Source organism: Anser cygnoides, chromosome 24 (genome assembly GCF_040182565.1).
Source record: "Anser cygnoides isolate HZ-2024a breed goose chromosome 24, Taihu_goose_T2T_genome, whole genome shotgun sequence".
NCBI lineage: Eukaryota > Metazoa > Chordata > Aves > Anseriformes > Anatidae > Anser > Anser cygnoides.
The window spans coordinates 6,613,907-6,637,326 of record NC_089896.1 but is presented as its reverse complement, the minus strand read 5'-3'; the positions used below and the strand labels follow the sequence as shown (position 1 = coordinate 6,637,326).

Sequence of the window (23,420 nt, the reverse complement as noted above, 5' to 3'; positions counted from 1 at the left end):
AACGAACTGCACTGGGGTTACTGTACAGCTCCCTACATAGGTTCCTTCCACACACAGTCAGTCGATCCCAGAAGGTCCATTTGAATTATTTATTAACCATTTATTACCCCTCCTCCCACCCCTGCTTTGAAACACCCACAGAAAAAGATTCCTTAAGACACTAAACAGGATGTCCTTGCGATATGCCTTGCTCCACCCTGGTGCTTGGGGAATCCCATCCCTGCTTCCAGGCAGCCGGGTGTCAGAAGGAGAGCCAAGCGGTCGGCTGCTGAGCCAGAAGCTCCCCTCGTGCCACAGGGTCACGTTTAAACGCGTTCTCTTCCTCTGCTCGCTGCGCCTTGGTCACGAACCAGCTACGCAGAGAGTGACACCCAGGAGGGTGAGCGCCATTCCTGCCACGGCCCCTGCAGAGACAAAGCACAGTGTGGTCCTACGGCTATTTTGCCAGGCTCTGGGGTTTTAAGTTTTCAGTTTCCTGCTGTTTTCAACTTTCTGAGTGGGATAATGTTATAGTATGGAGTGAGGGATGGGAAGGGGTATGAGTGGTCACATTCTGGGGCTTACAGGGCATCCTGTTTCAAAGTAGGCGTATTCCTTAGTGTTTCTCTTATGGTTAAATAGTTAGGTAAAGGCTCAGGCCTGTAAATTCTGCTAGCTTAGAACAGCCAATTCCCATTCACTTGCCCTACTCACATACAATTCAGTTTCACTTCCTTTTCAGCTTCCTAGCCAGAACTACCACTTAACCAGTTTCAGTGATTGTGTCCATGTTTGCTGGTTTTCAGGAGAGCGGAGGGGAGCACACAACTGTAAGTTAGCAAACAGATGCAGAAGACAGGACACCAAAATGCTTTAAGTGCAACTTACTTTTACCACCGATATCCTCTCCCAGAATCCTCCCAGTCAACAGAGTGAAAATCAAAGCCAGGGAGTTACAGAGTGGTACCGCCAGGGACAGGTCTGAAAATGAACAGTGTAACACCAACAGTTTATTACAAGACATCTGACTATATGTTGAGCAGGTCACCAAACTAATCACTAACATGGCTCCTCCCCAAAATCCCGATCCACCCGCTCCACAAAAGCAATGACAGCTGACCTGCAGATGCCAAGGTGAGGTAGAAGAGGAGTGATCCGCACTGATTGAGCAGGAAGGGCACCACGTACTGCAGGAAGAGCACAGCCAGTCAGTCACGGCATGGAAACCAAGCAGCAGCAGCGAAGGAGCCCCGACCCCCTTGTTGTGTGCCATGTTTGGCAGCGGAAATGCAGCCCGCCGCTGACTGCTGCCAGTCACGAGCTGTTCGGTGCCTTGGTTCCCCAGTCCGCAGGTGGCAGGCAGGGCTTACTTCGTGTAAAATGTGAGGATTAACGACCTGCTTTCTACAAAGCGGTCTGAATTCTGCATGGGAAGAACAGCACTGTAGGCGAGTAAATGAAATATTACAGAGGATAACTAATTCTTCCACCAGAAGGGACGTTTAACAGTTTAAATAACGGTATCTAGTGCAGCTGCACACAGGAACGATCCCGTGACCCCCCCCCGGCTCGGGGCCGCACCTTGTAGTTGAGGCACAGGAAGCTGATCTCAGCCAGCAGCTGCCGCAGGCGGCCCCGGTGCCGCAGCTCCTCCAGCCCCGCCGCGCCCGTCCGCAGGAAGGGCCCGGTGCTGCCCCACAGCGCGGCCACCAGCACCAGCGCCGCCGCTTGCCCTGCGCCACAGCCTCAGCTCAGCAGCCCCGGGGGACGCGGCCCCGGCTCAGCCTCTCTCCCCCCCGCACGGGGCCTGCCCTGCCCAGGGAGGCCCCGAACGACCCCAGCTCTCCGCAGCCTCCCCTCAGGGGAAGCCCCGGGCCGGGCCGGCTGCCCCCAGCCCCCCGGGGCCCGCCCCTTCAGGGCCCTGCCCGCGGCCATTGGGGCCTGAGGCCGCATCCCCCTCGGGGAAGGCCCCAAAGCCCCAAACCCACGGCCGCGTCCCCCTCCCCGCCTGCCCGCAGCCCCCCCGTGCCCCTCTCCCCGAGCCCCGGCCCGGCCCTGCCGGGGGCCGCAGGCCCGAGCCGCCCGCCGCCATCCCCGCTCCCTCGTCCCCCATCCCGGAAGCGCACCCGCGGTCGCCATAGCAACGGCGCCGGAACTTCCGCCGGCCGCGCGCCCTCTGACCCGGAAGCGGTGGCGGGGGCCTCGCTGTCTGTGGGGCCTCGGCTTCGGCAGCGCCGCCGCCATGGTGGGAGCGGGGAGGGGGCGGCGGGGGGCTGTGAGGGGTTGGTGAGGGGTTGGTGAGGGGTTGGTGAGGGGTTGTTTGGGTGGTGGGGGGCCTGTGGGGGGCTGTGAGGGAGCGGCGAGGGGCAGTAAGGGGTTGTGGGGGGTTATGCGGGGCTGTGAGGGGTTTGTGAGGAGTTGTGGGGGGATGTGAGGGGCTGTGAGGGAGCGGTGAGGGACAATGAGGGGTTGGTGAGGGGTTGTGGGGGGCTCTGAGGGGCTGTGAGGGGTTGTTCGGGTGGCGAGGGGGCTCTGGGGGGCTATGAGGGAGCGGCGAGGGCCGGCGAGGGGTTGGTGAGGGGTTATGGGGGGCTCTGAGGGGTTGGTGAAGGGCTCTGAGGGACTGTGAGGGCTTATTCAGGCGGTGCAGGCCCTGGTGGGGGCTCCCGGGCTGTGACAGCCGTGTGGGGGATCCTGGCCGGGTCCCTCGGCCCTTTCTGACCTCAGCTGTCACCTCTCCCCCCGCAGAAGCCGATCCTGCTGCAGGGCCACGAGCGCTCCATCACGCAGATCAAGTACAACCGCGAGGGAGACCTGCTCTTCACTGTGGCCAAGGACCCCGTGAGTGCGGCGTAAATCGGCCCCCGTCCTCCTTGGGCAACAGGGAAGGGGCGGTGGTGGGTTAGCGGAGCCTCCTGAGGAGATCTGCGTGGTGAGGGCTTCTCCCCTTCTCCTAGATCGTCAACGTTTGGTATTCAGTGAACGGGGAGCGGCTCGGCACGTACAATGGCCACACGGGAGCCGTCTGGTGCGTGGACGCAGACTGTATCTTTTGGTCGGCAAAACCAGTTTGTCTGTGCTCTGCTTATTATGTAGAGTGATTCAGCTCAGCCGTTCCTTTCAGCTGCTGCCGTGTGACAGGCGGGGAGGCCACGTGGTGCTTTTAACTTTCCCTTACTCCATCTCTTGGATATTCTTGCTTCTTTTTCTTTCTGGGGGTGTTGTTTGGAATAACGTGTGCAGTGACACCTGCCCACATTTGTGCTTGAGGTGGCCCAGGGAGCTCGAGGAAGGCGTCCAAGTTGAACAAGATCTTCCCTCTCCAACGTGGGTAGGACGTAGCAGAGGTGAAAATGTACAAAGGCTGTGTTAAGGCAAGAACTGTAGCCTTTTTCTCACCATTTCAGGAGGCAAGTTGTGGGTTTTATAGTAGGAGCACTTGGACTCGCTGTCTGTACTGGAGTATTGCCACTCCTATAATGGAATTTGCTCAATCTCAGCAATTTCTCGCTGTAATGCACCCTTTTGACCTTGTGTGTAAATACTTTCTGGGTATCTAAACAGCTTCTGGGGGCTGCAAACACGCTGATGTTCCTTAACTGGTGACCTAGGGGACACCCGACACGTGCTTACTGGCTCTGCAGATAACAGCTGTCGGCTCTGGGACTGTGAAACAGGTACGGCTCCCGGCTCCCCGCCGCCGGCTCTGACTCCCGGCACTGCCCTGCTCTGGAGTTTGTGAGAGGTCTGAATCCTAACAGGGGTGTGTGTGTGTGTGCCCAGTTTCTAGTGAACGCCTGGGGCCAATTTACTCACCTCCTATTTAGTCCAAGCGTACTGGCCTGCTCATCCCCTCAGTTCTGCCCGGTATCCTGCCCACTCGGTCACTGTCACTAATTTTGCGGTGCAGGCCCCAGTGAGTGACGGTTTCTGCTCTGTGTGCAGGAAAGCAGCTTGCCCTGGTGAAGACCAGCTCGGCGGTGAGGACGTGTGGCTTTGACTTCGGAGGAAACATCATCATGTTTTCCACGGACAAGCAGATGGGCTACCAGTGTTTCGTGAGCTTCTTTGACCTGCGGGACCCCAGCCAGATCGGTGAGGACTCTGAGCCTGTGCCTGCAGCAGGGAATAAGGGGAAGCACTGACGGCCAGAGCTGGTGCCATGCTGTCTGTCTGTCCGTGTCCTTCCTTCCTTCCTGCAGAGAACAACGAGCCTTACATGAAAATCCCCTGCAGTGACTCTAAAATCACCAGTGCTGTGTGGGGCCCCCTGGGGGAGTTCATCATCGCAGGGCACGAAAGCGGGGAGCTCAACCAGTTCAGCGCCAAGGTCAGTGCGACAAGGGGCAGCATCTCCTCTGGCAGCAGGGCGTGGGGAGGAGGCTGCAGCATTCCTCGGTGGTCACGGGGCAGAATGTGGGCTTCTTGGCTCGATCCAGCAGCCTTGTGGAAAGATAGTGAAAATATGTGGTTCCCTTTAGCCAGGCTGACGTAGAAATGCCTGTCCTACTGCTGACAGTGATATCTCCTGAACTGTTTTTATTGGGGAAGCGTGCTCACTTTGTTTGCTCACTGAAACTGCCTTGTTTGACCCTTCAGTCAGGGGAGCAGCTTTCAAACATCAAGGAGCACACCAAGCAAATCAATGACATTCAGACCTCCAGGGACATGACCATGTTCATCACCGCCTCCAAGGACAACACAGCCAAGGTGAGGCCTCCTGCTGGTAACGCAGCGGTCTGCTGGTATCTGCTCGTAGCGTCTCCGCTCAGAGACTACCTCGGGGGTTTGCTCCTTGGAAATTTGAGTGGGTGTAAAGTCAAAGCTGGGTGGGAGACTTCAGTGGGAACGGGGAGGCATCGCCACATTAAACTAGCAGCAACACCAAAATGAAGGCTGCGGCGTGCTACCTGCAGAAGGTGTAAAGGTGACACTTACCTTGGGCAGGTATTTGGGGATTCTGGAGAAACGTCTTTGGGTTTTGGGTGCCCGTGAGCAGCTTCAGTGCTCATACCTGCTTGTGTGAGGACTGGCAGCCTGGGGCTGGGGTTTGTATGAGTTATTTGGGCTGCATGTCCTTCTGCAGCATAACTCTCTAACTCTGTCCCTTTTGCCTCTTAGCTCTTTGACTGCACGACACTGGAACATTTGAAGACCTTCCGGACAGAGCGACCGGTGAACTCTGCCGCACTCTCCCCCATTTTTGATCACGTAAGAATGATCCCGCTCGTAACGGTCTTACTGCGACTCCTGCCTTGTCCCAGGTGGCTGGAAGGCACGGCATCACCACATCAGCCTGTGATATAAACACGGCTGTGGGATGGGCCCCGGGAGCTTCACTGCTCTCTAGTGCAGGAGCGCTTCCCTGCCTGCTGCTGCGCGCGTGGTGCACGCAGTCCTGCAGTGTTGTGGCCTCTGCTCTTTGCAGGTCGTGCTTGGTGGTGGGCAAGAGGCCATGGATGTGACCACGACCTCCACCAGGATTGGCAAATTTGAGGCGAGGTTGGTGCTTTCCTCTGGCAGGGCTGAGTCCTCTCCCAGAGTACTCCTGACGTCTTGCTCCTGGCAGTATTTGGAGGAGTCATTACAACTGCAGAGCTTTTTTGAGGAAATCCTGATTGTGTCCCTAACCAGGCTCCTGACTTCTTCCTTCTCCCAGGTTCTTCCACTTGGCTTTTGAAGAAGAGTTTGGCAGAGTGAAGGGTCATTTTGGTCCGATAAATAGTGTCGCTTTTCACCCCGATGGAAAGAGGTAAGGATTTTTGCAGGTCTTCCAGCGTGCTCAAATCAAACCCAGCCTGTGCTTTGGTTAGGATATGGCTGGGCTCACAGGAGCTCTGCAGTGGGAATGAAGCCACCACCTTCCCCAGTTCCCCCATTACAACTCTGCTGCCTCCCGTCAGGCTGGCTCTGGGGGTCATTTATGCCCTGCTGCACGTTTTGCTGTGTTACTGATATTTTTTTCATCTTGTGACTATTTCTTAGCTTTTGGAGGGTGTTCTGAGAACAGATTCTGTCTCTTGCTGATATAAAGCTGAGCTCCTGACAAGACTGACGACTTTCTCATCTTTTCTCCCGCACAGTTACAGCAGTGGTGGTGAAGATGGCTACGTTCGCATCCACTACTTCGATCCCCAGTACTTCGAGTTTGAGTTTGAAGCCTAAAGGAGGACGTCCTCTCCTCTTCTTCCCTCTTCCTATCTGTTGCCCAGCCCATTGGCTCCTGAGCAGAACTGTTGTAAGGCCTGAAGTTGGTCTGCTCCGCAGGAGGCAGCAGCAAACTCAGGGGCTGTATGGAGGGGGGGATATAGAACCCCAGCCAGCTCAGAATGGCACAACCTGTGGCTTTCTCAGGAGGTAGAGTGAGGGTGAGGAAAGGAGTTGGGTTGGCTGCCTGCCTGCCCCTGTGGATGCTAACTTCCTGGCCTGCTGGGCATATTTATATATCAGTGGAGAAAAAAAAAATCGGCAGGAAATAAATAAAAAATCTTTTCTAAACGCCAGAAAAAGTGCCTCTATTCTTGTGCTCTGGGACAAAATTAACCTGGCTGCTTTGCTCTCCCAGCTCTGCTGGCACTGCCTCGCTCTCCGCCCCCCGGCAGGCAGCGGTGCTGCTGCTCCCTGCGTGCCTCTGTCCAGGTTAACTCTTTCCCAGCAATGATCTGCAGCTGCTGAGGTCCAGCCCTAGCAGTGCTGCATCCGTGAACGGGCTGGAAGCGCAGTAGCCAGTCATTGTTTTCCAGATGATGCGCGCCCAGTTCTAGTGCTTTGTTTATTTGCTGGCTTGACCCTGAGCCAACTTTCCTCATGGAACAGTTATTTCCTGCGCTAGGAAGGTTGTGTTGCAAATCCTCGTCCTAGCCCTCTGTCCCCGTGTCTGTCTGCTTGGAAGGGTGGCTCCTATCTCTTTCCTTCCTCAAAACTGGGTTCAAGGACCCATTTCCCAGGCTGGCTCCCAGCTTGGAGTGACTGATGCAACACTTACGCTGCAGCCAGCGTGCCTGTTGTGGAGAGGCTGGTGTGAGTTTAGCGTGTTCTGCTGCTTAGAAGCTGTGCCAACCACGCCTCGGTCACGGAGCAGGGCCGGCATGCTGCAGGGGAGCTGCTGGGCATGTCGGCCTCCTGTCCTCTGCTCCACGGGTGGTCCAGGTCCGAGGGCTGCTGCGATCCCGCTGGGGAACAGAGCAGGAACCTGCCTGAGGGAGCAGGGCTGCTCCTGGCGCTGCAGAGCCCTGCGCTGCCCAGCTCCTGCCCGAGGAACACCACACAACGCAGGACCAGGCTGCGAGAGACCACTTTACTGTGCCACGTTCAGTCTGCGTGGCTGAGAGGCTGCTCAAATGCGTCTGTCCCCCCTCTCCCTGGGATGTCCTCCGCGTTCCTGGTACGCGCAGGCTTCCCTGGGCTCCGCGGGGTGTGTGTCCTGCACACGTCCCGTGGAAAACTGCTGCATTGCCTTGACCCCTCAGCCCATGGTGACGGGGTGAGCGGGATGTGATTGCCAGGACTAAGGTGCCCGTGCTGCTGCTCATCTTTCATTCTCCGTCCAAGCAGCGGGGTCGGAGAGCGACCGGCTCAGCCTGCTCCCTGCGCTCTCCTTGGCAGGCGCCTCGTTGCCCTCCACCAACCGCTGCATCTCTGCCCGGGCCTCATCTAGGTACTGGGAGGGACGGATCCATCGGAAGAATAAGCCTAGGAGACAAGGGGTTGTGTTTCACTTGAGGGAAGAGCAGAGCAGCTTTCCCTAAGCCACCGCATGCGACCCAGCCGAGGTGGTGTCTGCGAGCGAGCACGGCTCTGGCTTTGGGTTTGGAAAAAGGCAGCTGCCTGAGGGCTGGCCCCAGCTCACCCTGCCACAGCTGGATGCTCTGGGGCTCCACGGAGGGCCAGATGACCAGCGGGTTGTGCGAGTAGAGGGGGTTCAGGTACTTCTTCTTCTCCTCAGGCTGGTTCAGCCAGGCCCAGAGGGAGTGCGTGTTCTCCTTCACTTTACACAGGCACCTACAGGAGTGTTGAGAAGCGTCTCAGTCCCTGGGGCCGTGGGGCTGGGGCTGACCCCAGCTGTTGCTGTGAGGGTTTGGCTCTGCCCAGGGGCAGGGAGGTGGCCGTGGCACTGCTCCTACGGGGCGCTGCCATCCCCACCTCCCAGCACTCGCCTCTCCTTCTCGTTGTTGCAGAGGAAGGTGCCGTAGTCGGAGGCGTAGGCGTTGTCGAAGAGGGTGAGGAGGAGGCTCTCGCCGAACTCCAGGGAGAAGGGGAACTGGCGGCTCAGCTGCCACACGCAGTCGAGGAAGAGGAGGAACAGGGGCGCCTCCTGCTTCAGCCGGGCGTGGGAGTAGGCAGAGCGGGCGCAGCGGAGGTGGAAGGGGTGGCCGGCCTGCGGGACCCCGAAAAAGTCAGGGAGATAACAGGGGTGAAGGGGACCGGCGGTGCCCAGACAGGCTGGGGGCCCCCACCCCTTGCTTCTACCGCTCTCACCTCGATCCACTCCCGCTCCAGCAGCCCCTGGAAGCCCACCACCGTGCGGCAGCCCGGGTCCAGGATCACCTGCGCCAACGCCGTCACCAGCAGCGTTGTGTCCGTCCCCTCCGCGCCATGCACCAGCACGCTGGCCTCTTCCCTGCAGGCGAGCACGGGTGATTGGGGCGCTGCTGGCCGTGCCCGTGGTTGGTGCCACGGTGCTTTGGCCGCAGCGAGGGGCCGTGGGGTGGCAGCAGCCCTACCTGTCGAGGCACTGTGCGGCCAGGCAGGCCGTGCTCAGGGCTGCCTTGACGTGGCTCAGCCAGCGGCAGCTCTCCAGCCGGCTCAGCCAGCGGTCCATGCTGAGCGAGGCGTCGTTGCAGGCTTCCACCAGCTTAATGAAGCTCTCCTGCAGCGGGCGGCCTCTGGGAGGGAAGGAAAATGGGGTGAGGGGCTTGGGGGGGTCTGGTTTTGGGGGGCTGGGGCTGCTGTGCCAGCTGCAGAGCAGCGCAATCGCCCCAGTCACAGGAGCCAGGCTTTGGCGCAGCCCCTCACCGCTCCAGGGGCCGGTGCAGCCGCTTCCACTGCGGGTAGGAGGACTTGGGCTCCGTGCCACCCCCCGTCATCCGCGCCTGCTTCGCCGCCTGGGCCGACCGCGTGTCGATGATGAAGCCCCGCTCCCCCTCGTCCAGGACCATCCCCAGCAGCACCTCGTCCTCGGGGCAGCGCTTTCGGTTGGGGCCCGTCAGCGGCTGGCTGCTGCGGAGCAGCACCTGCAGGGCGAGGGGCCGCGGGCAGCCGGAGCCGGGGCACGGCAGGGTGGGATGGTGGTGGGAGAGGGCTGGGGAGACGGACTCACGGTCCCGTTCCTGGGGTGGTAATAGCTGAGGACGGGGAAGCGCCCGCCCTGCCGGAATCGGGCCGCCCTCCGCAAGGTGTCATCGCTCACGGCCGCCGGCACGATGACGTCCGCAGGGTACGTGGGGCAGGTGGTGAAATCCCTGTTCAAGTCGCTCAGCCGCCACTGGCTTGTCTGGGGGAGAAGCGGGATGGGGGCAGCGGGGTGTGGGTTGGGGGAGTCGCTTATCCCCCACCACGCCAGCTGGGTCTCCCCCCCGCCTCACCTGCGCAGCAATTTGCTGGAAGTATTGCTCGAGGGGGAAGAGGTGCCACCCCTCCTCGAGCCGCAGGTCCTGGGGTCTGTAGAAGAACGGGTACATCATCATCACGGAGTCCACCGAGGAGAGGGCCTGGAGCAGAGCAAAGATTGGAGCTGGGGCGCATGGGGACAACTGGGAACGTCCCCACCGCCCCCCCCTCTGCAGCCCCCATCCCTGTTCCCTCCTTGTGGCCACGTCCCAGCTGCAAGCAAGGGCTGGCATCACAAAGTGCCCGTGCAAACACAGACCAGGAGCTGAGTGTTTACCCACGTTAATGACGGACCCAGAGCAAACACTGCAGGCAGCCACCTTCTCCTGCCAACCCTTTGCAGCCCGGAGCGGCTCCGGCACGGCTCGCCGGCTGCCCAGGGCTCACCTCGATGGAACTGGCGATGTTCAGGCACTCCTCCATGCCCGGGATCTCCAGCTGCAGCACCTTCAGGTCTTTGCACCGCAGCGTGATGGTGCCGGAGGAGCCGGCGAGCCTGGGGAAGGCAGCGGGGTCAGGGCTGGCAGCAGGGTTGCGCGGGCAGGAGGGGGCTGCGCACGCAGACAGACAGCAGCAGGGAGCTGCCCCCGCTCCCCGGGAGGATGCAGCAGGGCAAAGCGCTGTGCCGAAGTGACCGGGATCCCGTTGTTTCTCATCCGGCACCGGTCGCACGTGTGCCTGGAGGTGCAATTTCCATCATCTCCCCTCCTCAGAGCAGCTGCCCCTGCCCCGCGGAGCCGCCGTGGTTAGCACAAAGCCGGGCGCTGCTGGGCGGGTTTAGCAGAGCCGAGAGCACTAAAAGCCAAACCTGGTGTCTCGCGGGGAGTCGTTAGTCCGGGGGGGCTGGTACCAGCCTAAATTCTGCACTCTGAGGCATGGAGGAGAAGAGGAGGTCAATGCCCGGCGCTGCAAGCATCCCCAGCGTGGGCCGTGGGGAAGAGGAGGGAAGAGGCTCTGCGGCCGCAGCCGCTGGGAGGGCAGCGGGGGGGGGAATTTCCCCCCGCCAACATGGGGTGACGCCACGAAGGGGGTTTCGGGGCCGGCAGCGGGGGGCACCCACCTCTTCTCCACGGCGTCCACGTTGCGGATGAGCAGCCAGAGCTCCATGGTGCCGGGTTGGCCGTCCCCCCCGGGGCAGGAGGAGAGGAGCAGGTGGTGGCTGGTGATGCACAGCGTGCCCCTCACCGGCGGCAGCCCCGCGCACGACAGCAGCACGCTCTCCACCGTCGCCGTCTTGATCAGCTCGGAGAACTCCATGGCGGCGGCTGGGCTCCGGGTCCCGCTGCGGCTGCCTCCGGCAGGGCTGGAGGGAGAAAGGGGAAATCGTGAGCGGCGCAGCAAGGCCTGGAAACCCCCCTCTTCTTCCCTCCCCGAGCCACGCTGGGCCCTTCAGCCTCTGCTTGTCACCTACAGCCTGTGCAGCTTCCTCCCCGCGGGGAGCCTCGCTCGTTTCCTCCCCGCAGTGCTGTCACCGCAGGTGGGGAAACTGAGGCACGGGGCCGAGGGGGGTGAGCAGCCCGCAGGCACTCCGGCAGCGCCGGTACCGGCTGCAGGGGGGGGATTTGGGGCGGCTGGCGGCGGTGCGGGGTCCTGGGGCCCCCCCGGCTCCCCGCGGCACGGGGCGGGGGCGGCTGCAGGGCGCTGCCGGGCGGGGAGGAGGAGGAGGAGGAGGAGGAGGAAGGGGGGAGGAAGAGGAGGAGGAGGGGGCGGTGAGCGGCTCGCAGCGGTGCCCGTCGCGGCCCCCCCGGGCTTACCCGCTCCGGTCCGCGGCCCTCGGTGGCGGGGGGCGAGCGGGGGGGGGGGCGAGCGGGGGGGGGGGGAACGGGGCAGCAGCGGGGGAGCTCAGGCTGCGAGCGGGGCACATCGGGGTGCCAGCAGGGTGCCAGCAGGCACCTCGGGGTGCACGGGGGGGGGAAATGGGGGGGCTGGGGGTGCCCGCACAGCCCCGGGGGCCGGGGGCGCGGAGGGCGCGGGGCCGCGCAGCGCAGGAACGGAGCCGCTGCGCGCAGGGCTGGGCGGGGGGGGGCGGCGGGGCCGGGCAGCGCTCGCACGGCCCCGGGAGGGAGAAAAAGGGGGGGCAGGGAACGGCCGAATGCTGCCCCGGGGGGGCCGGGACCGCTGTACCCCCCCGAGGGTCCCACCTTAAGGGCCCCCCAGCGGTGCCCAGCGGTGCCCAGCGGTGCCAGGAGCCGGGCGCCCACCGCAGCTCACCCCGCGCCCCCCCCCTCCGGCTGCACGCGGAGCCGCTCGTTTTCCTTCCTTTCCCCTTTTTTTAGCAACCTCCCCCCCCCCCGCGCCCAGCCCGGGCCGGGAAGCCGGGGTCAGCCCGTGCCGATAACCGGGCTGAGTCCTCGGCCCGCAGCTCGGGGAGCCTCCTCCCAGCCGGAGGCGATGATGCTGGACCCGAAAAGGAAAAAATAAAAATAAAATACGAAGTACACCCACCTCTTTGCACTCTGGCTCGGCAAAGTTCCTGCCCGTTATCATCATCCTGGTGTCCCCGGGCGTTCCAGCTCCAGCTCCGGGGGTGGATAAAGGGCCGCGGCTGGGCGCCTTTTGGGGCTGGGGCCGGTGACCCCCCCGGAGGCTGAGCCATGGCCCTGGGGCAGCTGAGCTTCAGCGAGCTGGGCGCCGAGGAGCCACCCATGGGCGAGGAGAGCCTGGCGGGCCTCAAGGCGCTGACGGCCAAGCTGAAGCTGCAGACGCGGCGCCCTTCCTACCTCGAGTGGGAGGCCAGGGTGCGGGGGCAGCCCTGGGGCAGCCGGGCCCCCAGCGGGGCGGACGGGACCCCGGGGCACCCCAGGGGCGAGCGGGACGGCGGCGTCTGCGGCTTCCCCACCGTGGGGGCGGCTCTGGAGTGGCTCAGGACGGAGCTGGTGAGTAGCGACTGGGGGGACGTGGGGTGCACGGGGTCGTGCCCAGCCCTGGCATGGGGGGGGCGAGGGGATAACGGCGGCTCCAGCCGCAGCCCCCAGCTTCGCCCCTTCTTTGCCAGCACGGCTGCTGGGTGTGGATTTTTGCCGGGTGCTTGGGGCTCTGCCCATCTCCCCTGCCCAGTTCTCTGAGTTATGGCCCTGCGCTTGCCGCCCCATCCTGCTGCCCTGCTGGGGCACGGCTGCGTGACCTTCGCTGGTGCAGCAGAGGCAGCAGCCGTGTGGGCACAAACCTTCCTGAGCCCCCCCCAGGCTCTGTGTGTGTATGCGTGTGCACCCCCGTGCCAGCCCGGGGCTCTGTGCGTGGGCTCTGCGCTGACCCTGGGACCACACGTTCCCAGTGCCCAGTGGGTCTGTGCCCTGGCCAAGCCCCAGCCCCGCCACCCCAGCACCCTGCTGAGCCCCCTCCAGCCGTGCCCCGTGGCTGTGCCCCATGTGGGGCTGCGGCGCTGACGGCCCCGTGTCCCCGCAGCAGGAGCTGCAGGCTGCGGACCAGCGCCTGGCACAGCAGCTGATGCGCCTGCGGGCGCAGCTGCACCGGCTGAAGGTGGAGCAGGCCTGCCACCAGCACAAGGAGATGCTGGACGACGCCACCTTCGGCCTCGAGGGCTGCGAGGAAGACTCGGACCTGCTCTGCAACATCCCTCCCAAGGCCGCCTTCCTGCTCTCCATGCCGCTGAAGCACATCGGCGTCACCCGCATGAACATCAACTCCCGGCGGTTCTCCCTTTGCTGAGCGTGGCGGGGCCCCGCGGGCACCCATGGGTGCACCCAGGCTCGGTGGGGCTCGCGGGTGCCTCCTGAAGCACCGTGGGGATGGCAGGGCTGGGGCTGAGCTCCCTTTTGCAGGAGGTGCTCAGTGCTATGGGAAATGCTACTGTCCCTGTGGGACACAGGGTGTCCTGGGGCACCCGCAGCCCTGTCCCTGGGGATGTCGGGGTCAGCAAGGCGAACGATGTGGGGGCAGCTCTTTGAGGAGGAATAAAAGGAGGTGGTGGTAAGAGCCAGTGGTTTCTGTTGTGTGCACCCAGGCGCCTGCCCGCGCCTCCAGATGTGGCTCCCGGCCCTTTGCGGTGGGGCGGCCGGAGGGGCCGTGCTCCCAGTGCTGTCCCACAGGCTGGGGGGCTTCTCACCACTTTTCTCACCCCGTGCCGGAGGGATGGGGCTCTGCTTTGGGCACCCCACTGCCAGCCCCTCCCCAGGCACCAGCTGCGATGGGTGCTGGGGCTGTGCCGCCGCAGGAAATGCTCGTCACCGAGCTGCTTGTGGGCCGGCAGCTGGGTCTTGAGGCCAGGAGGTGCTGGGGGCTGCGCTCAGGGCCCCTCCAACCCCGTCCTGCCCCAACCCCAGCCCCTGGTGTAGGAGAGCGGCCCTGGGTGGTGCTGGCCAGGCCGGGGGGCTTTGCTTTTACTTGTTCGCTTCCTCCATCCACGCCAAACCCTTTGCAGGAGAAGTTGTCACAGCTGGGGTGCGACTTTCACAGAATGCTTTTCGCAAGCAGTGTCAGGGGAGACGCGGGATGGCGCAGGGAAGATGGGGGGTGCCTCAGGGACCTTTTTGGGTGGTGCTTCCCCTGCCTGGGGTAGCAGCAGGACGCGGGGAGAGCTGCACATGCCCCCGAGGCTGCGGCACACCAGAGCCTCTCCTGGGGCACCCCTGGTGTTGGTGAGCACAAAGGGGCTCGGCTGCCCCTGGGAAATGTCCCTGAGGGTGGGTGCTGTGTTTGGTGCTGCCACCGCAGCGCTCCCCCCGCTGACGCAGCTCCCCCCCGGCACAGGCTGGGCTTCCTGCCCATGCCTCCGCAGAGCAGCCGGCAGGTACCTGCGGCTTCATGTCTGATCGCAGAAGCCAAGACAATAGCTTTGTGGTTGCTCTGCTCTGAGCTGTTTCCAAAAACCCAGGGCTGGTGGCGTGGCACAGCCTGGGCACGAGGTATCCCCTCGGCTTTGTCCCCAGCCCGGCCGGCACCGTGCCTCTCGAGGTGCTGAGGCCTCGGTTGATGCAGTGGTGACAGCCAAAGCGGGGGCTGCGGGTGCAAGCGGTGTCACGCAGCCCACACGGGGTCCAGCACGGCCCAAGACAGCGCTGAGCCTGCAGGCACCGAGCACTGGGGAGGGGGCTGCAGAGGGGATGGGGGGGGCTCGCGCAGCCTGGGCCATCTGGGCAGTGGGTGACAAAATCCCAGCCATTGCCGGCACCACGCTGACAATGCCCAGCTCGTGGGACCCCGCTCCCCCTGACCAAACGGCTCCGTGTCCCTCCGTGTCCCCTCGCCCACCTGGGGCTGGGGGCGCCCGGAGCAGGGACCCCCCGCGCGCAGCCCAGCTGGGGCTGGCAGGAAGCTTCAGGGTTTGTCACTAGCTCTTTGCGGTCGTGTGCGAGCTGCGAACCAGTTTCTCTAGAGTTTGCTCATGAGGCAGGAAACCAGGGCAGGCGGCGAGCAAGAGCGAGCAGCGGCGGCGGCGGCAGCAGGGAGCGCGCACCCGCGTGCGGGGTCGTGGCTGCGCTGCCGGCCGGTCACCGCGTGCCCGCTGGTGATGGGGAGGACGTGAGCGGGGACGGTGCCATCACTGCTGCTGCCCGGCCATGGGAGTCTGAGAGCGGCTGGTCCTCACCTCGCTGCCAACAGGTAACGGGGGCCGGGGCAGGGGTCTGCGCCCCTGGATGGGCGCTGGGACCCGCGGGGTGCCTGGAGCAGGGGGTGTTGCGCCCTCCAACGTGGCCCCGTGGAGGGGTGTTAATGGGGGCTCACCACTGCGGGGCTGGGAGCACTGGTTCCCCAGGGGTCAGAAGGGGACACGGGGAGCAGCCCCGTGCTCCCCGTCCCGCTGCAGCCACCCAGCCGGGGTGACAGCGGCCACCCCGCTGCCCTGTGCGCACCCAGGATGCGAGCGCTGCCCCCTCGCAGTGCTGGCCCCGAGCCCCCATCTCCAGGGCAGAACGGGCGACTTGTCCCAGCGCCAGGCCCTGTCCGCCCAGCTGCGGGAAGAGCGGTGGGTTAGTCCCGGTCCGTCACGGCCCCATTAAGGACAGTTTCGGGCAGTGATGTGTCCGGTTTTGGTGCTGTTTTGGATCAAATGCCTCCTTACCCTCCGTGATGGCGCGTCGGGGCCGGTTCCCCGGGCTCAGCAAGGCACGGGGCCAGCGTCCAGCTGGGTCACAGCTGACTTGGGGACACCCGGCTTCGGGGCCAGCCCAGCCTCAGCCCCGCTGGCGCCCGCCCACACTCGTGACCAAAGCGGCCAGCCCTGGCCGGACAGGCACACGCGGAAGGGCCAGCACAGGCAGGAGGAGGCCGGGGGCTGCTCGTGTACCCCCGTGCACACGCAGCCACGCACCGGGGGACACGGCGAGGCACGGGGCAGGGGCACCGCCACATCGCTTTCACGCAACCTTCGCAGCAGAAATTCGTTTGCACAGATGCAGGCACAAAACCTGACTTCAAACGCCCCGAGATGCGGCACAGCCCTCGCACCGAGCAGGTGAAACGGTTGCTCGGTGGAAATTACGCTGTGGCTTGAGCACATAAGAAAAAAAAAAAACGACGATAGCAGCACCTCCCTCTGAACCCCGGCTTCTCGCAGAAAGGAAAAAACACCTCCCGGCCCCGCTCGCCTTTGGTAGACGGGCGTTTGAAGTGCTACGTGCAGGTTGGGAGAGTGGGGGCTTTTCTTCCACGGGGCCGGGCTCGGGCTCGGGTCCGGGGCCAGACTTTGTCCCGGGGCATCGCTGGGGCCTTGCCCGTGCCCTGCATGAACCAGACCCTGCGGGCGGCCGAGCTGCCGTGAGAGCGCTCTCAAAGAGGCGGCGGCGGAAGCCGAAGGCACCAGGGCGGCTTCTAGGCCCCAGACGCTGTGCGGGTGGGCTCGCTCGTCCACCCTCTCCTTGCCACAATCACTCGTCTCCTGCTCCCATCGGTCACCGTGGTGGTGGGCACCCCAAGGTGGCACCGTGGGGATGGTGACGATGTCCCCTGTGTCCCCCCAGGCATGGCAAGCGGGTGGCGCTGCCCCTGTCCTGCTGCCCCCGCCGTGGGGAGGTGAGCACAGGGTGTTCCCGGTCTCCGAACACGGGGCTGTGCCTCTCCCGGTGGCCGCTGGCTCCGGTGGCTGGGGCTGGTGGCACCCAGGGGACACCGAGCCACCCCCCCAGGGAGCCCTTCAGGGCCTTCCTTGTCCTGACAGAGGACATTCCTTGTGCCCCCAGCTGCACGGTGGGTGCGTGCCCCTTGGAAGCACCGTGCACAGCTGCAGCGCTGCCCTCCCCGGCAGCACCCCAGATTTTAATGAGTGCCTGTGAAAACACAGCTGTGCCTGTGACTCCCAGTTGGGAAACCGAGGAGGAAAAAATGACGGCGGCGCTGGTGGGCATCGCCCCCAGCCAGGCGGCTCTGGGCTCAGCCATCCCTGGGGACCCCCACTGCTGCACCGCCTGCCCGCAGGCCGGAGCTCCCCCCCCAGCGCCTCCAAAAGCAGCCGCTGGTTCCTGGGCAGGGACACCTGGGTGGCTCCTGGCAGAGGTTCCGAGAGCTCGGCGCCTGCAGAAACCGCATGGGGCCCCCGAAGCCCCCGAGCTCCCCGGTAGAGCCTGGGGAAGCAGGTTTGGGGCCAGACCTGGGAGGGGGCAGATCCTGGCGGCGTGGGTGTGGGGGATTCTGCAGAAGAGCTTTTTCCAGGGCTGTGGGCTGCCATTTCCATGTGACGCAGTGCCGGGCTCCGCCGGCTTTTGCAGGAAGCCAAAATGACACGAAGGCCCCCTCTGCCCACACAGGGCACCGGGGCTGGTGCTCGAGGTGGGGGTGTCTCGAGAGTAATCGCCCTCCGTGCTTACCAAAGCCAGAACGGCACCAGGAGGAAACAGGGCTGGGGACAGAGCCGGGGGATGCCCTCAGGGGTGTGCAGGAAGGGCCCAGTGATGTGGGCGGTGGGAGGGATGGGTGCGGGGCTGGGGTGGGTGGGTGCAGAGATGGGGCTGGAGGGGCTGGGGGGGTGACGGCTGCGCTCACTGCCCCGCGCCCCGTGCAGCCACCATGGGCTGCTGCTGCAGCTCGGACTATGACGACGACTGGATCGAGAACATCGACATCTGCGAGCACTGCAACTACCCCATCGACCCCGACAGCAAGCGCCAGGTGAGGGGGGGGGGGGGGGTGAGCGGCCAAAAAAACCCCCACGGGTGGCGTGGGGCTGTGGGGGGGGGGCTGCACTGACGGGCCCCCCCCGTCCCTGCACAGCAGCTGATCCGCAATGGCTCCGAGGTGCGCGATCCCCTGGTGTCCTACGAGGCCACGTCTCCGCCGTGCTCCCCCCTGCAAGGTAAGGCCTGGCCGCGGAGGGGGGGGGTGGCTGCGGGTGCCCCCATCGCCGCCTCCACCCTGCCCCTGTTCCCCCAGACAAGCTGGTGGTGGCCCTGTACGACTACGAGCCCACCCACGACGGGGACCTGGGGCTGCAGAAGGGCGAGAAGCTGCTCATCCTGGAAGAGTGAGCGAGCGCCGAGGGGGTCCCCTGTGTCCCCGCGTGCCCCCCCCGGTCGGTGCCCCGGTGCTGCCGGTGGTCCCGGCAGTGAGGGGGGACTCACATGGCCGTGTCCTTGCAGGAGCGGGGAGTGGTGGAGGGCGCAGTCGCTCACCACGGGCCAGGAGGGTTTGATCCCCTACAACTTCGTGGCCATGGTGAACAGCCTGGAGCCCGAGCCGTGAGTAGGGGCCGGGGAGCAGCCGTGCGGGCACGGAGCTGTGCCGGCACAGGGGGAAGACGCAAGGGCTTCAGCACAGGGGGATGGATGTGACCTGCACCCCCCCCTCCAGCCCTAACCCTGCCCTGTGTCCCCAGATGGTTCTTCAAAAACCTCAGCCGCAAGGACGCTGAGCGGCAGCTCCTGGCCTCAGGCAACACGCACGGCTCCTTCCTCATCCGGGAGAGCGAGACCTCCAAAGGTACCGGTGCCACCGGCCCCGCCGGCACCTCCTGCGCCGGGAAGCGCACCAGGAGTGCTGGGGGCCCGTGCCCACTCCGCGCCCCCCTCCCCAGGCTCCTACTCGCTGTCAGTGAGGGACTTCGATCAGAACCAGGGCGAGACGGTGAAGCACTACAAGATCCGCAACATGGACAACGGGGGGTACTACATCTCCCCCCGCGTCACCTTCAGCAGCCTGCACGAGCTGGTGGAGTATTACACACGTATGTGCCGGCCTGAGGGGTGGGGTGGGATGGGGATGGGGATGGGGATGGGATGGGGATGGGATGGGATGGGATGGGATGGGATGGGATGGGATGGGGATGGGGATGGGGATGGGGATGGGGATGGGGATGGGGATGGGGTGGGATGGGGATGGGATGGGATGGGATGGGATGGGATGGGATGGGATGGGGATGGGGATGGGGATGGGGATGGGGATGGGGATGGGGTGGGATGGGGATGGGATGGGATGGGACGGGATGGGATGGGATGGGATGGGATGGGATGGGGATGGGGATGGGGATGGGGATGGGGATGGGGATGGGGATGGGGTGGGATGGGGATGGGATGGGATGGGATGGGATGGGATGGGATGGGATGGGGATGGGGATGGGGATGGGGATGGGGATGGGATGGGATGGGGATGGGATGGGATGGGATGGGATGGGATGGGATGGGATGGGATGGGATGGGATGGGATGGGATGGGATGGGATGGGATGGGATGGGATGGGATGGGGGTAGGACGGGTCAGGACCAGCAGGACACCCAGGCACCCTGTGCACGCTGATGCTGGTTCTGCCTCCCCCTGTGCCGCAGGCAGCTCGGACGGGCTGTGCACCCGCCTCGGCAAGCCCTGCCGGACCCAGAAGCCGCAGAAGCCGTGGTGGCAGGACGAGTGGGAGGTGCCGCGGGAGTCGCTGAAACTGGTGGAGAAGCTGGGAGCGGGGCAGTTTGGAGAAGTCTGGATGGGTGAGTCAGGGTGAAAGCGGGGCGCTTCCTCCTGCACGAGGGCACTGCTGCGGGCAGCGTCAGCACAGGCCCGGGGCTGCAGGGGGAAGCCGGGGCCCCGCACGGCGCAGCCGGCACCTGCCCAGCTGTGGGACATGGGCTTTTCAAAGGGCTCTGGAAGAAGGGAGAAAACCAGCAGTGAGAGAAGCCCGGGGATAAACCAGAGCAGCCCAAACTTCCCCTTTCTCCCATCCGTGGCCACCCCGACCCCTGCACTGATCCCTGGGCAGGCACCCGCCGCCAGGACGTGGCTGCAGGCGTTTGTGCACGGGGGCTGCGCCCTCGGCTCCACTCGCCCTATGTACATCTGGGGCTTGGCACCAGAACAGAAGCACCGTGCGTGGCTCTGGGGGGGAAGCAGGGCTCGTGGTGGCTGCTGCTGCCACGCTGGGAGCGCCCGGGGCTCGGTGGCTGCGTGCGGCTTCCAGCACGCTACTGCCGAGCCACAGCAGCTCCTCCTGCCGTCCCGGTGCCGTGGTGGGGAGGGCGCAGCGCTGCCCCGCTGCCTCCATCCGGCCCCGAGCGGGGTCCCCGCCCTTGCTCCCATGGGTGCTGGCAGCATCCGAAGATCCCCTCCAGGTGCCTGGCAGGGGCTGGGCTGTGGCAGCGCTGCCCCGCTCCGCCAGCTGCCCTGCTGGGAGCCGCTCGGAAGGTTAAAAGCCCAGCACCAAGTTTCCTTTCCTCTCGGTGGCTAAAAGCCACACGTAAAAATCTCTGCCTGGTAGGTTAAAATGTGGCTACAGACTTCTGCCAAGGAGGCGGCCAGAGCACACACGGGGCTGTGACTGTCCCCACGTGGCCTGGCCCTGCTGCAAGAGCCCAGGGCCAGAGGGTCCCTCGCTGGCCTTTGCTGTTCCCAGTGCCCCTGGGGCCAGGCTTCATCCAGCCTTTAGAGCCCGGACACCTTCCTCGTGTTCTTTTGGGTTGGGATGCCCTGAATTGACAGACGTAGCCCCCAGCCCTGCCTCCCCCGCCGGTCACCCTCCCTCTCCCCCATCACGCTGTGCCCCTTCTCTCCGCAGGCTTCTACAACGGCCACACCAAGGTGGCCATCAAGAACCTGAAGCAGGGCAGCATGTCGCCCAGCGCCTTCCTGGCGGAGGCCAACCTCATGAAGAACCTGCAGCACCCGCGGCTGGTGCGGCTGTACGCCGTGGTGACGAAGGAGCCCATCTACATCATCACCGAGTACATGGAGAAGGGTGAGGGCGCCGGGGTGCTGCCCGCTGCGGGGCTGGCACCCAGAGGGGCGGCTCGGGGCCGTGCGGAGCCGGGGTCCTTTCCTCTCCCACCGCCGTCCCCATCAGTGCAGGCGCAGGAAACCCACCAGGGCACCACGTGTCGGTGCTGGCTTTTGTGTTTTGAGCTGTTCCGGGGGACTTTTTCCTCCCTGTGCTGAGCTTTCACACCACAGCACTGTGCTGGCTTGGAGCCGGGGGGGGGGGCAAGGACCTTGCAGGCAGCGTGGTGTCCTGCCCCGCTGCTCCTGCCCCCCTCCCAGGGGCTGTGAGCCCCCCAGTCTCATGCTGGACATGGCACTGAAGGGGTCGGTGCCCCGGCAAAGCTGCTGCCACGATGGCAGCCAGCGGGAGGCAGCCGCTGAGACCTGCGCCTTCGTTGCAGGCAGCCTGGTGGATTTCCTCAAGACCTCGGAGGGAGTGAAGCTCAGCATCAACAAGCTGCTGGACATGGCCGCGCAGGTCAGGGGGCACGGAGCCACGGGGGGCATCTGATGAGGCTTTCCCACTCCTCCTATTAATGCGATTAATCCAACCTGCAGATCGCCGAAGGCATGGCCTTCATCGAGGCCAAGAACTACATCCACCGCGACCTGCGGGCTGCCAACATCCTCGTGTCGGACACCCTGTGCTGCAAAATCGCCGACTTTGGGCTGGCTCGCCTCATCGAGGACAACGAGTACACGGCTCGCGAGGGTGCGCCTGTCGTGGCCCCACGCGCGTCCCCTCTGGGGCTGCTGGAGGAAGAAACCCCATCCTCTGCCAGGACCCCGCATGCCCCGTCTCCCTCATCTCTCTCCCCCCAGCTGGAGGGGGCTGCCAGAGCCCACAGGCCCACCCGGCCCTGCTTTCGGCGGGCTGACAGCCCTATCTGGTGGCTGCTGCAGGAACAGGCGTGCAGCCCCACTGCGGGGTCCGTGCCGGCGTGTGTGGGCAGCCGAGCATGGGGGGCCGGGGGGTGGCAGCCACCAAACCCAGCCCGTCCCCAGGCCTGCGGCAGGGGCAAAGGCTCGCTCGAGGTTGTCACATCAGGTTAAACAGAGAGGGGTGTAAAGCTCGGCTGTAGCACTTTATTTTTTCCCCTCCCGCTGTTTTTTTCAGGGGCTAAATTCCCCATTAAGTGGACGGCGCCGGAGGCGATTAATTACGGGACGTTCACCATCAAGTCGGACGTCTGGTCCTTCGGCATCCTGCTCACCGAGATCGTCACCTACGGCCGGATCCCGTATCCAGGTCAGGATTTCCCAGCAGCTGCGGGGCGGACGGGCTCGCACACGCATGCACGCAGGCGCACACGTGTGAGTGTGTGCATGCACTCCCGCACGCACACACGCTCCGCCTGGCCCCGCTCCCTGCCAGCCCGCGATGGTTTCGACCTCTTCCCAACGCACGTGGCCAGCTGGGCCCAAAAATCACGGGGGAGTTCGGAGTTTGGGGCGGGGGGAGGAAGGTTTTCCATGGGGTTTGCTAATGTGGGGGGCTTCCTGCAGCAAGGGGGTGGCCCAAATTCAGTGCCGCACGCTTTGTCCTCGCAGGGATGACCAACCCCGAGGTGATCCAGAACCTGGAGCGCGGCTACCGCATGCCGCAGCCCGACAACTGCCCGGAGGAGCTGTACGAACTCATGATGCAGTGCTGGAAGGAGCGGCCCGAGGAGCGGCCCACCTTCGACTACATGAAGAGCGTGCTGGAGGACTTCTTCACCGCCACCGAGGGCCAGTACCAGCAGCAGCCCTGAGGGCCCGAGCAGCCTCGGGGGCGCGGCGGGGGGCACCGCTCTGCTCCCCGTGCCGCGGGTCCCCACAGACTCCTTCTGCACCCCCCGGCGGGCACCGCCTGGACCTGGGGGAGCAGCAGCACAGACTCGGGGTGCACCTGAAGGCACACATCGCCCCCCCAGAAGGCAAAGGGCCCGCGGGCCCAGGGGACATGCCACGCACCACCGTGCCCACCCGGCTGCACGCCACCTCCGCCGTCTGCCCCGATGGTGGCTGTGAGGTCCTGGGGACCGTGTGGAGCCCCCCAAAGGGCTTCAGGACCGGGGAGGCTTCAGGACGGGGGAGCCCCTGGAGTGGCTGCGGGGCCCTGGGGACCGTGCGGGGCCCCCCAGAGGGCTTCAGGGCTGGGGATGCTTTGGGACCGGGGAGCCCCTGGGGCGGCTGCGGGGTCCTGGGGACAGTGCGGGGACCCCAAAGGGCTTCAGGACTGGGGACGCTTCGGGACAGGGGAGCCCCTGGGGTGGCTGCGGGTCCCCAGGGACCGTTTGGGGACCCCAAGGGGCTTCAGGACCGGGGAGACTTCAGGACAGGGGAGCCCCTGGGGAGCGTGGAGCCCGCGGTTCCCCGGGGGGCAGCAGCCGGGGAGCCCCGCACTGCCCCGGGCAGGGCCGCAGGGGCTTAGGGCTTCGGCCTCGGCCCCCCCCCGGGCCCGCAGCGCCTGCCCCGGGCAATACAGGACCGTGGGCCCGCCGCCAGCCCCACCGGGACCGGGCAGAGCGGCCCCGGGGCCCTGGCCGTGCCCCCCACCCCCCCCACCGGGGGTCCCGCACCGGGCCCCCCCCCGCCTTCACGCATGGTTCATCCCCACCTGCCTCCCCCCTCCCCTCTCCACTCCCCCCCTCCCCTCTCCACAATGGTTCCGTCCCGCCCACCTGCCCCCCGCCCGTTCACCCTACGGCGCCTTCCCCCCCC

The 23,420-nt window shown here is 64.8% G+C and overlaps 5 protein-coding genes across 13 annotated transcripts; 3 read left to right on the top strand and 2 right to left on the bottom strand.

Moving 5' to 3' along the window:
- Nucleotides 1-75: 75 nt before the first annotated feature.
- Nucleotides 76-2,167, bottom strand: TMEM234 (transmembrane protein 234). Its single transcript, XM_048049624.2, has 5 exons — nt 2,106-2,167; nt 1,561-1,712; nt 1,100-1,166; nt 868-960; nt 76-404 (listed from the first exon to the last, which is right to left on the bottom strand). Exons 1-5 carry the CDS (start codon nt 2,116-2,118, stop codon nt 343-345), a joined length of 387 nt encoding a protein of 128 aa, XP_047905581.2. The 5' UTR covers nt 2,119-2,167; the 3' UTR covers nt 76-342.
- Nucleotides 2,099-6,477, top strand: EIF3I (eukaryotic translation initiation factor 3 subunit I). Its single transcript, XM_066982490.1, has 11 exons — nt 2,099-2,224; nt 2,728-2,820; nt 2,937-3,024; nt 3,591-3,656; nt 3,925-4,074; nt 4,182-4,309; nt 4,579-4,689; nt 5,101-5,190; nt 5,408-5,481; nt 5,639-5,731; nt 6,063-6,477. Exons 1-11 carry the CDS (start codon nt 2,222-2,224, stop codon nt 6,142-6,144), a joined length of 978 nt encoding a protein of 325 aa, XP_066838591.1. The 5' UTR covers nt 2,099-2,221; the 3' UTR covers nt 6,145-6,477.
- Nucleotides 6,478-7,261: 784 nt separating this feature from the next.
- LOC106037890 (myotubularin-related protein 9-like) lies at nt 7,262-12,160 on the bottom strand. Of its 7 annotated transcripts, XM_066982474.1 has the most exons (12): nt 11,000-11,276; nt 10,649-10,891; nt 10,397-10,456; nt 9,976-10,084; nt 9,564-9,689; nt 9,299-9,472; nt 8,995-9,212; nt 8,703-8,864; nt 8,458-8,599; nt 8,136-8,356; nt 7,829-7,980; nt 7,262-7,671 (listed from the first exon to the last, which is right to left on the bottom strand). In XM_066982474.1, the coding sequence occupies exons 2-12, from the start codon at nt 10,843-10,845 to the stop codon at nt 7,508-7,510; spliced, it is 1,725 nt and encodes a 574-aa protein (XP_066838575.1). In that variant the 5' UTR covers nt 10,846-10,891; nt 11,000-11,276; the 3' UTR covers nt 7,262-7,507. The 7 variants fall into 7 exon arrangements, with proteins under 7 accessions (XP_066838575.1, XP_066838573.1, XP_066838574.1 ...); XM_066982472.1 differs by lacking the exon at nt 11,000-11,276 and adding an exon at nt 12,034-12,160 and having other exon boundaries at nt 10,397-10,891; XM_066982473.1 differs by lacking the exon at nt 11,000-11,276 and adding an exon at nt 11,730-11,833 and having other exon boundaries at nt 10,397-10,891.
- A 22-nt stretch (nt 12,161-12,182) lies between these two features.
- Nucleotides 12,183-13,524, top strand: FAM167B (family with sequence similarity 167 member B). Of its 2 annotated transcripts, none has more exons than XM_048049620.2 (2): nt 12,183-12,464; nt 12,997-13,524. In XM_048049620.2, the coding sequence occupies exons 1-2, from the start codon at nt 12,183-12,185 to the stop codon at nt 13,255-13,257; spliced, it is 543 nt and encodes a 180-aa protein (XP_047905577.1). In that variant the 3' UTR covers nt 13,258-13,524. The 2 variants fall into 2 exon arrangements, with proteins under 2 accessions (XP_047905577.1, XP_047905576.1); XM_048049619.2 differs by having other exon boundaries at nt 12,994-13,524.
- A 1,339-nt stretch (nt 13,525-14,863) lies between these two features.
- Nucleotides 14,864-23,390, top strand: LCK (LCK proto-oncogene, Src family tyrosine kinase). 2 transcript variants are annotated; one of them, XM_066982482.1, is made up of 13 exons: nt 14,864-15,150; nt 17,546-17,652; nt 17,758-17,836; nt 17,914-18,004; nt 18,120-18,218; nt 18,356-18,459; nt 18,554-18,703; nt 19,301-19,453; nt 20,515-20,694; nt 21,116-21,192; nt 21,273-21,426; nt 21,832-21,963; nt 22,266-23,390. In XM_066982482.1, the coding sequence occupies exons 2-13, from the start codon at nt 17,551-17,553 to the stop codon at nt 22,466-22,468; spliced, it is 1,524 nt and encodes a 507-aa protein (XP_066838583.1). In that variant the 5' UTR covers nt 14,864-15,150; nt 17,546-17,550; the 3' UTR covers nt 22,469-23,390. The 2 variants fall into 2 exon arrangements, with proteins under 2 accessions (XP_066838583.1, XP_066838582.1); XM_066982481.1 differs by having other exon boundaries at nt 14,865-15,150; nt 17,755-17,836.
- The last annotated feature ends 30 nt before the right edge of the window (nt 23,391-23,420 follow it).

Excerpts from the sequence above, each read along its gene's own strand:
- FAM167B (XM_048049619.2), top strand. The coding sequence starts at position 12,183 with ATGGCCCTGGGGCAGCTGAGCTTCAGCGAGCTGGGCGCCGAGGAGCCA. Across the intron at positions 12,465-12,993 it reads AGTGGCTCAGGACGGAGCTG|CAGGAGCTGCAGGCTGCGGA; the intron begins GTGAGTAGCGAC and ends GTGTCCCCGCAG.
- LCK (XM_066982481.1), top strand. The coding sequence starts at position 17,551 with ATGGGCTGCTGCTGCAGCTCGGACTATGACGACGACTGGATCGAGAAC. Across the intron at positions 18,219-18,355 it reads AACAGCCTGGAGCCCGAGCC|ATGGTTCTTCAAAAACCTCA; the intron begins GTGAGTAGGGGC and ends CTGTGTCCCCAG. Across the intron at positions 20,695-21,115 it reads CACCGAGTACATGGAGAAGG|GCAGCCTGGTGGATTTCCTC; the intron begins GTGAGGGCGCCG and ends CCTTCGTTGCAG.
- EIF3I (XM_066982490.1), top strand. Across the intron at positions 3,025-3,590 it reads CTGGTGCGTGGACGCAGACT|GGGACACCCGACACGTGCTT; the intron begins GTATCTTTTGGT and ends CTGGTGACCTAG. Across the intron at positions 3,657-3,924 it reads GCTCTGGGACTGTGAAACAG|GAAAGCAGCTTGCCCTGGTG; the intron begins GTACGGCTCCCG and ends CTCTGTGTGCAG.
- LOC106037890 (XM_066982472.1), bottom strand. The coding sequence starts at position 10,845 with ATGGAGTTCTCCGAGCTGATCAAGACGGCGACGGTGGAGAGCGTGCTG. Across the intron at positions 9,473-9,563 it reads TCCAGCAAATTGCTGCGCAG|ACAAGCCAGTGGCGGCTGAG; the intron begins GTGAGGCGGGGG and ends CTTCTCCCCCAG. Across the intron at positions 8,357-8,457 it reads TGGAGCGGGAGTGGATCGAG|GCCGGCCACCCCTTCCACCT; the intron begins GTGAGAGCGGTA and ends GGGGTCCCGCAG.
- TMEM234 (XM_048049624.2), bottom strand. Across the intron at positions 1,167-1,560 it reads TCCTGTGCCTCAACTACAAG|TACGTGGTGCCCTTCCTGCT; the intron begins GTGCGGCCCCGA and ends CTCTTCCTGCAG. Across the intron at positions 405-867 it reads AGAGGATATCGGTGGTAAAA|GGGCCGTGGCAGGAATGGCG; the intron begins GTAAGTTGCACT and ends TTGTCTCTGCAG.